Source organism: Strongylocentrotus purpuratus, unplaced genomic scaffold (genome assembly GCF_000002235.5).
Source record: "Strongylocentrotus purpuratus isolate Spur 01 unplaced genomic scaffold, Spur_5.0 spur5_scaffold_19, whole genome shotgun sequence".
Taxonomy (NCBI): Eukaryota; Metazoa; Echinodermata; class Echinoidea; order Camarodonta; family Strongylocentrotidae; genus Strongylocentrotus; species Strongylocentrotus purpuratus.
In genome coordinates, this window is record NW_022145604.1 from 9,538,418 (window position 1) to 9,551,304 (window position 12,887).

Below are 12,887 nucleotides of genomic sequence, written 5' to 3' on the forward strand. Positions count from 1 at the left end.
AAGCACTGTACACAGAAATATGTATATGGGACTATACAAACATATGGCATAAAAATCTGTCACAATTTTTATGCTGTTACATGCCATATTTAGAATATTGAGGCATTTTTGTTTTTAACATTTTGTTATCTGATATACTTCCACACGTGCATAATAACAATGATAATGCTCACAAATTATTTTTCACCTCTTCCCAGAACTCGACCTTCTCTTTAAATGGGCACATGAAGAAATAAGCTCAAATCTCTGTTGTACATTGTCGGAACATGCAGTAATGATTTTGCTTGTCTGTTTTTCTACATACAGCATCCTATGCCGGGGCCTAAAGGAGTGTATGTACAACGACAGACTAGGAGTCCTGCTCAAGTAGTTAGTCCAACCGCTTTCACTGCCAGATCACCACAACCTCAGGTAAGAATTAAGTAACCCTTGTGATGATGATAATCATGATAATTATTATCATCCTCAACTTTGTCATCATTATCATCATCATTGTGAGTAGAACATTATTCCTACATGTACTTGCAGGTCTAAAGGAGTATATGTATGACAGCCTGGGAGTCCTGCACAATAATCATAATTATTATTATCACCATCGTCATCATTATCATATTCGTAATCATAACGCTGTCCTCAACCTCCTCCTCTTTCTCTTCATCTCCCTGCTCCTCTTACTCCTTTTCCTCCTCCTCCTCTTACTCCTTTTCCTCCTCCTCCTCTTACTCCTTTTCCTCCTCCTCTTACTCCTTTTCCTCCTCCTCCTCTCCATCCCTCCTCCTCCTCCTCCTCCCCTCCTCCTCCTCCCCCTCCTCCCCCTCTTCCTCCTCCTCCTCCTCCTCCTCCTCCTCCTCCTCCTCCTCCCCCTCCTCCTCCTCCTCCTCCTCCTCCTCCTCCTCCTCCTCCTCCTCCTCCTCCTCCTCCTCCTCCTCTTCCTCCTCCTCCTCCTCCTTCTCTTCCTCCTCCTCCTCCCCCTCCTCCTCCTCCTCCTCCTCTTCCTCCTCCTCCTCCTCCCCCTCCCCCCTCCTCCTCCTCCTCCCCCTCCTCCTCCTCCTCCTCCTCCTCCTCTCCTCCTCCTCCTCCTCCCCCTCCCCCCTCCTCCTCCTCCTCCTCTTCCTCTCCTCCTCCGCCTCCTTCTCTTCCTCCTCCTCCTCCTCCTCCCCCTCCCCCTCCTCCTCCTCCTCCTCCTCCTCCTCCTCCTCCTCCTCCTCCTCCTCCTCCTCCTCCTCCTCCTCCTCCATTACTCCTCCTCCTCCTCCTCCATTACTATCATCAACATTGCATTATCGCAAAAGGTACTAATAGATCATAATTATACAGAGATATATATATATATATATATATATATATATATATATATATACCATATATGGCAAAGGACAATTGATTTGCCAAAGCAGGGCGTGATCGACATATGATATTAACATAAAACATGCAGTTGTAGAGATATGATACATGGTTCAATGAGATAATATATATGAGATGATTACATTTCAGAAATAATAACTAAATGGAAATACTTCTGATTAAATCAGTCTATTATCATAATCATCTTTATCACATTATGGTAACCATTCTCCTCTTCCTCCTTATGATCCATATCCCTCTCTTTCTTATCTTCCTCCTCCTCCTCCTCCTCATCATCATCACTATCTTACCATTGCATCATCATGAATATTCTTATTAAATCATCCCATCTTTATCATAATCATCTTGATCGCATCATGATAACTATATTCTCCTCCTCCTCCCCTCCCTCCTCTGCCTCCTGTTCTTTCTCATCATCATCTTCATCATCATCATCATCATCATCATCATCATCATCATCATCATCATCATCATCATCATCCATGATGATGGTGACGATGATCCTTATCTTCAATACTAACAGTGTGCACCTTTATTTAAGGGATTCTACGTTTCCTAACCTTTTCAAGTTTCACTCCTATTGCCTTAAAAAAACATTAACAAAATACCCAACGAGAAATACTCTTCCAAGCACGTGTACATGTACCTAATATGTGCAAGAATTTCAATAGTCCCATGTTACATTGTCATTAGCCTCCCTAGGGCAGCTCATGAACATCATGAACCTTTAGGCAAAACATGAACATTTTTCTCTTACATCATTTCATGTGGAAATGAAATAATTCTTTTTCGACTGATCGATTAGTCTGGATTATGAAATCTAGGTTACAAATTTGAGTTGACATCGGGCAGGCCTTGATGGGTTCGTTGGGGTGGGATCGTGGTAAGAATTAGGACATGTTTCCTGTGCTTCCATGGTAGCCATTTTGTTGTTCTATGAGATGCAAAGTCATGCAATATCAATATCAATTTCATCTACTTGCAGCCAGAAGGCCGTTAGCTCACAGTCAATTGCCTTCTGGCTCTTAAAGCTGATATTCTAAGCAAATAAATGTCCCTTAATTTGGTACATACGGCAAGCATATGTTATTTATATGTTTTTCAGTTACATAGTACATGTATACCACAACAAAATTCTGGCTACTCAAAATCCCTAATTGAAATGTCGAAAATATCCGCCTCTCTTTGCATATAAAATCAGACACAGCGCTGGTCTACTACATGTATATATGACATCACGTCCGGGAAAGAGAATATTCACGTACCCGGATGTTCCATAGAAAGCATGTGCAGAGTGATACGATTTTCTGCTTATTTTTGTTTCAAAGGCTGAAAAGTCTAATAAATCATAATTCTATGTACAATTCTTTACCTTCCCCTAATAGTTCCTTCATCTTCTTCCATGCTGTGCATTAATTGTGCAATCTACCAACTCTGACACCGGTAGTCAGGAGCAAGTCTTTGTTAGTTGTTTTTCTTAGCCTGTAAGCATCGCTTTCATTCTCTTGCAATTGCCGATAAACATATAACTAGCGCACGTACGTTCCATCACAAGCAAGCCGCGCTAGAGCAGCGGCCTGGTCTTTCCTCCTGATTCTGCTTGCTTCACGAACGTTCGTGCAAGAGCCGCATATCACTCGCGGATGAATATCGTTCGATCACTAGACGTTGTCAAAATATTATAGAGGAAGCGCGCTTGCATGATCTCGTTCAAGTTTGATATTTTACAACATAACATGATTAACTGGTAATGTATCCTTTTTTGAGGCAGTCACACACATCTATGATAAGTACTATCATAGTTCTAGGCCTATTCGTTTTACAAAACTGCTCCTGTACCTTATCTGATGACAAGATAATGCATCCGCCTACGTGCATGATTTAACCTTGTTTCCCAAGCAGTAAACTTGTCTTAAATCTCTACCAAATAAGTGAATATGAGGATATAAAAAGAAATCAGCGACTGGAAAATGTAGCTTTGTTATTCTTCATTCAAATGAAAACAGAAAATCCATCAAATATACTCATTAACAACAACAAATCGAAGCTCTGACAGGATAGCATTTACGTAGGGATATCACTACCATTCACTCTCACTGAGCCCATGAGTCTCGTTCGTGACGTCACGGATAGAGGCCCGACTCTACATGCACTTCCGGGTTTCAGACTTATAGAGTTTGGTAGAGTTTACTCGCATAAATTCACCATTCTAAACTTATTTTTGTCAGTTGGACACCATTTAGTGTTATTCTGCGGGTTAAAAGCTTACTATTGATGTAATTATCTCAATATTTGGGATTGTCTTAGAATATCAACTTTAACAGATGATATCATGTCATTGCTGATTCACGATGAGCTTTTGTGTCATCCCCAAATGTAATGATTTTGCATTATCAAAGGGCAATTTTTCATCAATTTGGGATCATTCAAAATGATGGCAATATGGTGGAATTTCATTTTGGAATTGACTATTGCAAGAACCTCTTAGTTATGAGAAAAGAGAAGTGATTGTGTATTCAGGCCTTAAATTTCGTCATTTTTAGGGCAAGGCCAGTTTGGCCTTGAGTACCTCATATTTTTAAGGGCACCAAGGCCAAAATATTTTTACAAAAAGGGCATCGAGGCCAAAATATTTTACAAAAAGGGCATCGAGTATGAGGCCAAAAAAATTGATTCTATTTTTGTTAGATGTCATGTGTATTTTATGAAACTTGTGCGGGATCAATTTCCCATGACTTTTAGCACCAGCTTCTTCACAGAATGTATAGAGGTCTACGGTACATACAAACAAGGCGACGGCCCGCAAGCCTTAGATTTAGCAGCCAGGAGCAAGGGGCAATTTTTTTTTTAAGTTGCCCTTTGCCACGGGAATTTACCAGAGCAAGGGGCAATTTTCCAAAAAGAGATAGGCCCCCTTATCTAATCATAAGTTCAAAGAGAGTCTACAAATGTTAATTTCATAATGTGAATAGATCGAACGATCAATTTAATAACTTTTTAATCTTAACAATATGAACAGGAAAGATTGATTAAGAACATCAAACTTGCACATTGAACAGTATTTTAAAGTAACTAAAAATATTGATGAGCAAATGAATAAATAAATTGTCAATTTCACAAACACGAAAGTCAGAAGGACTTGGCAAGTTTACCGGGCCGGGTATCCCAAATCAAAATCGCACCTCACACACAAACCTTCCGCCACTCTCTCGGTAGTAGGTAGGAGCAAATTTGAAGAAATTATCTTTTTAACTGTTGTATAGAAAGGTCTAGATAGGCCTAACTAATGAAATAAGATGTAAAAATGTCCTTATAGACATTCGACAGCTGAAAGTGACACGCTCAGCTCAGTTGCGTAACGTGCATTCAGGAAACCAAAATCGTTCCTCGCACACACACTCTCGCCACTTTTGGTGGGAAGCTGTCGGGCTGGAAGTTTGCCAGCGAAACCGATGCACCCTCGGAGATTCGCAGCGCGTAATTTTACCGGGACTCGAAACGTTCGTCTTGGGAAGCTGGCGGGGTAGCTTTTTGAAGCGAGGTCGGCTGGTGGCAAAATGAGAGTAACTACGATCGAGAACATCGTAGGTGTTCTTAACTTATTAATAAGATAATTCTAAATTCTATTTGAGATAAAATAATAAACTAGACCTACAAACAAACCTCGACAGATCTCTAATGACTATTTGAATGCTTGTTTATTTCTCCATTTGACGATTTGTTTTCTTGATCCTGGCCTTCGATTTGTACGTACGTACGTACGTGCGTGCGTCAACAGCATGCACCATATGCATATCATGCGATCGCGTGATTGTACGTGCGCTAGCGCATTGCCTATATAATAACAAAGGGCGCATTTTCACGGCACTTGCGCCTTATTAAAGCACTAAATACGAAGCTAGAAGAGAGCTCGTGGGCGGCAGACTATTCGTGATTCGTGTATTTTTACTGTTCTAATAATTTATGGGCGCATTTTCACGGAAAACACTTGCGCCTTGCCGTCTAGTTTTAGATGATTATGGGCGCAATTGGTGGTTTTATGTGCGCAAATTTAAAAAAAAGGGGCACGTCCAGTTGGAAAAAAAGGCACGTCGGCCAGTTTGAAAAAAAGGGCACGGCCTTTTTGGCCGTGAATTTATCTTTTTTTGGGAGGGCACCGCGGCCAGTCACAGGGGCATCGACGGCCTGGCCGTCGATGGCCGTCGATTAATTTAAGGCCTGTGTATTTGAGGTTTTGGATTCATCAAACTCATTGCAAAATTAACCTTCCCTGTATCTAGCTGGGGAAAAAAACACTGCACAGTTACGGAACTACATGATTGCATGAAGTAATTTGGGTTAAAGGTGCAGGGTATATTTCATTGAGTTATTAAAACATTTGAAGAGAAATCCATGTTACATATTTCAGCTTTGGTATTAATAAAGCTTCATGGTTTTCAAGGAAAATATGTATGAATAAATTGAAGCCAATTTCTTTCAGAATTAGTCTTGAGCCAAAGTATTCCCTATGAAGAATAATATAACCAGTCTTAAGTTGGCCTTAGCGAAATGTTGAAAGATTTTGATGTCACAGGATTGAAACATCAGTTATGATAAATGATAAATCTATATCACCACCTAGCAAATGTTTTATAATACAGGCCTATTCTAGTATAGAATTTTTGTAGATGAAGAGAAGACAAAAATCAAGAAAGAAAACAAAGACGGGGATTTCCCAAAGTCTCTATTAATCTTGGTGTATGCCATACAAGCATGAATCTATGCTTATCTAGTGCAGCTGACAGCTATAAAGTTATTGGCATTGACATTGTGTTGTTCTTTAATTAGTGCCATTAACATTGTGTTATTCTTTATAATGTTATTTTTTAGAGTGTTGTTCTTTCATCACTTTAAACAAAAAATCAGTTGCTTAATTGGTAGATTTAAGCTGCAACATTTGTTTGGTCTAGAGACTCCCAAATCAATGTTGGACAGATATGATAACAGGAATACTGAAGAGAAAAAAGTGGTTGTGTTTTATCTGTGCTGTGCTTCTTAATGGTATAGCGCCATCTTGTGTCAGAGAACATAATATTTTGTGAGTAGAGCCTTAGGAGTAGGCACTCAGGAGAAAAACAGAAATTAATGACATTTCTGTTCACAACAAACAGAAGAGTTGTCCATGGCTGCGTCAAAATCCATAGTGATTTCATATTTCAATAATTAATAAATCTTATTATTGGTCCAATTTATTTCAAACTTTCATCATTCAGTTTCTCCTATTTTGGGCTTTCAAAGAAATGAACTTATTACCAGGTTTGGATTGCCCTTTAAAGCCCAAGTCCACTCCAAAAATAACTTACTTTCAATAGAACCAGAAAAATCAGACAAACCAATCAAAAAAAGTTTGAGCAAAATCGGATAACTAATAAGGAAGTTATGAATTTTTAGTGACATGAAAAACTTTGAAAATCACTACACAAATTGGCAACTCACTCATGAGTCTGTGACGTATGGTCTTCACTATCTACTAATTATTTTCTTTATATTGATAATATAAATTTCCTATTTTCCCCCTAAGAATCTTATTTCTTCAACCCAGCATCCAAGTTTAATGAAAAGTAATATGTTTTTGTGTGGATGCACAAATAAAGAGTAATTTTTGTCCAGTTCAATCATGAAAAATCGAATTTTGATAAACTATTTATATAAAAATCAATAATTATCAAATACAATATTCAGAAAATAGCATCGATTCTTCAAAATTCATAAAAGTTTTTGAGAAATATCATGCACGCAATATGATACAAATCATATAACCTGGGCAAAGGCATGGAGAAATCAAGTTTTGGGAGATAAAAAGGGAAATTAATGGTATTAAACTATATAAAGCAATTGATAAGTTGTGAGGACATGACGTCACAAACTGATAACCATCTTGACAATTTGTGTTGTGATTCTCATTGTTCCATGGTTTTACATACTTTTTCAAAAATTCATTACTTTCTTATTGGTTATCCGATTTTGCTCAAACTTTTTTGATTGGTTTGTCTGATTTTTCTGCTTTTATTGAAAGTAAGTTATTTTTGGAGTGGACTTGCCCTTTAAGGGCCACCTTTTCCTTCCTTCTTACTCTTTATATACAGTTTGACAGCATGCAGATGAATTAATATATGGAGTTGGATGAATCAATTCATGGATTTGTAAGCATTTTAATACAGGAAATTCAAAATCCTCATTCCTCAGACCCTTCATGATGAATTGATGATATATCGGAGTGATCCCATATTATTCCAAACTTTTGTTTTATCATCCCCTCAGCAACCTAGACCAGCCTTCCAAGTGGTCCGGCGGAACACTTCTTCCCCGCAAGCCCACCACGGCATATGGCCCAACGCCAACCTGGCCTCGCCTCCTCCGCCCAGCACGCAGGGTCCCGGTTGGCACCAATACTTCCGGCCGACGCCCGTTAGCCCCACCATGCAGAGGTACCCCCCTCCGCCCCCTCACCAGCAGCAGCACCAGCAGCAGCAGTCGCATCCTCAGTCTCACCCTCAGCCTTATCCTGTCTACTCTAGTCCGCCAATCGTCAGTAATGTAAGTCAGACCGCTTTGATACCATCAATTTATTAACCTGTTTAATACTATAAATGCTAAGCCTGAAATAACTTTGGCTTGAGTCTTGATTGCCTGGAAGAAGGTCGTTACTACCATCAACAATCTATAGCTCTAGCTGGGTATTGTGGCTAGGTCAGACCTTAAAGCCCGTCTGCACTAGTTTGGCCAGGGGGATTAGACCTCCACACAAGGTCACTGACAGGTGGTGGTCCCATCAAATCAGCTCTTAATTAACATTAGAAAAAGAGGATCATGGGGGACCAATAGGTCCAGATTGGGCATTATGTACTGTAGAGGGCGCAAGTAGTGCAGTGGGGCTTTAATGGTAATACAACTGTTGGTTCTGTCAATCAAGCACTATGGATCGATACTGCCTCCTTCCCTTCTTCTGCCTCTGATATGACATCAAAGGAATACAATTACTGGCTCCCAGATATAATTTTTTCCGGTTTGTTAAAATAAATTGCTCTTCAAGCGCTTCCAAGAAGACAGCAATATCATTGAGGGAGGCACATCGTCATAAATCATCATTGTCTGACTTATTTTGAGTCATTGTCTGATTTATTTCGCACATACACTAGAGGAGCAAATTGGTTATGATTTATTATTATATTCATCATTACATTTATCAGTCCTAACTATTAAAACTTGTTGCCTGTTTGCTAACAGAGAGGTTTAACAGCCATTATACAAGACATGGTTTCCTTTTTTTTTGCAATGGACTGACACACTTCATCACCACTGTTGTACAGTTGTACAGTTTGAACTTGATTGTTTCATTTCTTAAAAGGCCCAACCTGGGCGCATAGAAGAAATACAGATGAATGTTTTACAAAAAAGACAGTTTGATCTGCTGTTTCACTGCCAAAAGGACATTACAGCCATTTACAACACATAACATTAGTGTCCTTTTTGCAGTGAGCTGACACAGTTATCACCAGACCCTGCTGGTTTAGTAGTCACATTTCGCTGTCGGCATGCCATAATAGCAGGGTATGGAACCATTCATCCTTTCCTCTCTCAGGTTTTAACGACTTCCGCTTTCCGGAGATTCAGTCCCATGTCAGTAGCAGAGAATCTGTAGGCGTTTTAATAAAACAAGAAATATTACACAATATGTATGTTCGCACAAGATCATTGTAGTTTAGGACTCTACTGTAAGTTTGCATCTTTTGGGAAACTTCAGAGCTTTAAACAAAGATGCACTAGGTTCACAGTCCCATGTCAGGAGCAGAGAACCTGTAGGTGTTATTATTTTGTCCTTGTTTTCACGAAGTGACGATAGTGAGGAAAATCGTAACGCAAAGTGAATGCAATTTTTTTTTCACTACCGTCACTTCGTGAAAACAGAGACGATTTAAACAAGAAATACTACACAATAGCGATGTTCACACAAGATCATTGTAGTTCAAGACTCTACTGTAAGTTCGCATCTTTGGGAAACATCAGAGTTTTAAACAATGACGCACTAGGTTCACATGTATTCAGAGTTTACACTACAAGATGAACAAACAGATATTATACAATAATAATAATATTTAATTTTTATATAGCGCTTAATATAAAGCATGATGTCTCTAAGCGCTTTACAAATATACAGGCTGGCGACCTGAAAGCTATAACTGCATGTCTATAGCACGGAACTCAGTAATGACAACCCCCTCCCCACCCCCCCCCCCCCCCCCCCCCCCCCAAAAAAAAAAACAAAACAACAACATCAAAACAGCGATATTTTAGAAAAAAGGCTTTTTGAATAGAAATCTTTTGTAATAATCACAGGTCAACTGGAGGGTAAACCTTAGTTTGCATCATATAGGCCTAATTTGTGATAGAGGAAGTGTTCTCATTTCAGTCAATTCAATCCTTGTCAACAGTTGACAATGACTTTTGGTGAGAAATTTCCCAATTCTGGATTATTTTTTTTGCACCTCGTAATCAATTATTATGTGTTCCTAATACTCCTGCTTGTATATAAATGTAAAGGTTAAATTATTTGATTGTGAAAAAGGAGTTTGGATAGAATGATTTTCAGGATAGAATGATTTTCAGTGATTAAAAAAAGAAGATAGATTTTTTTTAAACAGAGAATTCAAATGCTTTCCATAGCTATGAATTTCTCAAAATGCATTGAAAGTATTTTAATATTTAAATTGAAAGGCAAAAAAAAAAATAGATATCCAATTTATTACATGCACATGAAGGTTTCATATCCTGCTAATAATAACACTACTTCCCTATTTAAGTTCCTATAGACCAAAAATAAAAAAATTGCTTCAAATTTCTCTACTTTCGATGTATCAGAAGCCTGGAATATAGTTTCTTCACCCATAAATCGTGACGATTCATATTTAATTCAGTACAATTTGTTTTTGAGAGAACATTACAAGTATCTGGTGGCAGTTTTGGTTTTAGAAGATCAGTTTTCATGATTAGAAAGATATCTTTAATGAGCTTGGGATATGCTTATGTCTTATTTTGCCAATGCTCAAATAGATATTGGTCCATTAAATATTTTGATATGACATTAGTAATTGATGAGATGTTAATTTTCCGAGAAGGTGAGAATGTTTAGGCTCTGCTCATTCCCACTTATGTAGAATTTAAACCAGGGGGTGTTTCACAAAGATTTTAATTTAAACTTAACTCAAAGTTGGACTTAAATATTATGGAGAGCCATTTGTAGCCTTATAGTGAAATATATTCAAAAGCAAAAAATTGAAGTATTTTAGACTTTTCATAAATTCACATCAAGAACATGAAATCTACAACGATAATACAAAATATGAATGATTTGAATCAACATTTTATGCCTTTTAAAATAACTTTTACAAAATATGTTAATGGCTTTCCATAACTGTTAAGTCCAACTTAGAGATAAGTTCAACTTAGGATCTTTGTGAAACACCCCCTAGGACTATTTAATTAGCTAATGTGCCTTTTATGATTATCAACCTTATTATTGTTGTCAAAGGGTATCTGGTCAAATATTTATGTACAATTAATATACATGTACACCTGTAGGTCATATCATTCTTGTTATCTGACCTTTAAGATAACATTCATTGGTCACAATTGTTCATTCAAGCTATAATCTGTAGCTGGTAAAAATATTTAAAAAATCATGGTACAAGGCTAAAAATTTGTTTTCTCATATAGCAATCTATTTGTTCTTTTACAGAATATCACTATGAGCAGAGATTTCAAAATACAGGTCATGGTCAAAAGTGACTCCATATTATATTGGTCTCCATTGTAAAAAGTTTCCTAATGTTCCACTCTTTGCAATCTTTTAGAACTCTTATGCTACAATATTTAGTCATGTTTTAAAGATTACCTTCAGTTCTTGTAGTGAAAAGGGATATTAGATTGGAACTTTATGAATATGATCACATGTTGTTCCATTTGTATGAAAAGAAACATGTGTTAGATATTTTCCGCCCACTCTTTCCAATTAAATTGAGTGAAAAGATCTGAAGCGAATGCCAAAAGGAGACTGGTGTACATTTGTCTCACAGTGGAAGTACACCGCACCAACATTTTTAAATTTGTTCTTTTCTTTTTCTTTTTTTTTGTGGGGGGGGGGGGGGGAGGGGGTCCCTCGGACTAGAACTTTAACTGGCGGCCCCGGTGTAAGACAGTCACACCCTATGCATTTTAATACACTAAACTTCTCGCAAAAAGTAGGGTGTGCAAAGAGTAGGTGTAAACTCTGTGTTTAGTGTTATGTGCCAGCATACAAAACTGGTAACCTTTCTATATAGATCTCTGCGATAGGCTGCATAGCCCTTTAACATATAAGAAGAAGAACGGGGTCAAATTAACACTCTGGATTTCTGTACATGTGCTTCTCCAATTAAGAACCTGAATATACTTTGGTAGGAAATACTGCTTCCTCTTCACAACATTGTTATAATGCTGTCCAAACTCTTCCTGTTTCCTTTTCCCATTTCTTCTTTCAACATGGATAGGTTACTAAGTGAAGGGACGGAGGGAAGAATAGCTGAATAGATAGAAAGATAGATAGATAGTATATATAGGTAGATAGATGAATAAAAAGAGTTTTAAAAAAATCATTCTTTGAGAGATAATTAACAAACTGGTAGCTTTGACCACTGTAAAGATTTTTAAATTTAAATGTACTACCTAGTATTTTATTGTTAACTTTTTGCCTAATTTTTCATCAGTTGACTCAGGAGAAATTTTCATAATCTTCAAAAGAGAGAGAGAGAGAGAGAGAGAGAGAGAGAGAGAGAGAGGAGAGAGAGGGAGAGGAAAGAGAGAGAGAAAGAGAGAGAAAGAGAGAGAAAGAGAGAGAGAAAGAGAGAGAGGAGAGGAGAGGAGAGGAGAGGAGAGGAGAGGAGAGGAGAGGAGAGGAGAGGAGAGGAGAGGAGAGGAGAGGAGAGGAGAGGAGAGGAGAGGAGAGGAGAGGAGAGGAGAGGAGAGGAGAGGAAGAGAAGAGAGAGAGATAGAGATAGAGAGAGAGAGAGAGAGAGAGAGAGAGAGAGAGAGGAGGAGGAGGAGGAGATAGCGGTTGCACATGCAGATATATAATGGCAGGAGGAGAGAAAGATGGCAGACCGATACGGGAGAGATTGGAAATAGAGAAGGAAAAAGAGAGAGAGAGAGAGAGAGAGAGAGAGAGGGTGATGGAGAAAAAAAAGAGCGAGAAAAAGAAAGTAACAACATGCATGTAAATTTATTACCGCAATTTTAAGAGCTATACCCTGGTTTAATTTCCTGGTGATTTTGTAATGTGGGAATTTGTTGTAGAAACAGGATAGCACTGACAGGGAAGTGAATTGTTATTAGAGAAAGACAAAAAAAAATGGTAGAGGAAGTTCTGTTGCTGCTGATTTAGTCAGTTCATTGCACGACTCAATGTCTTTTCATTGACACGATATAGGAACTCATCAATGCAGCATAGA

At 38.2% G+C, this 12,887-nt stretch overlaps 1 protein-coding gene across 1 annotated transcript; it reads left to right on the plus strand.

Annotated features, from left to right (window-relative positions):
* The first annotated feature begins 284 nt into the window (after window positions 1-284).
* Window positions 285-7,977, plus strand: LOC105437643 (leucine-rich repeat extensin-like protein 3). The gene is made up of 2 exons (XM_030990906.1): window positions 285-411; window positions 7,666-7,977. Exons 1-2 carry the CDS (start codon window positions 313-315, stop codon window positions 7,975-7,977), a joined length of 411 nt encoding a protein of 136 aa, XP_030846766.1. The 5' UTR covers window positions 285-312.
* Window positions 7,978-12,887: the final 4,910 nt, after the last annotated feature.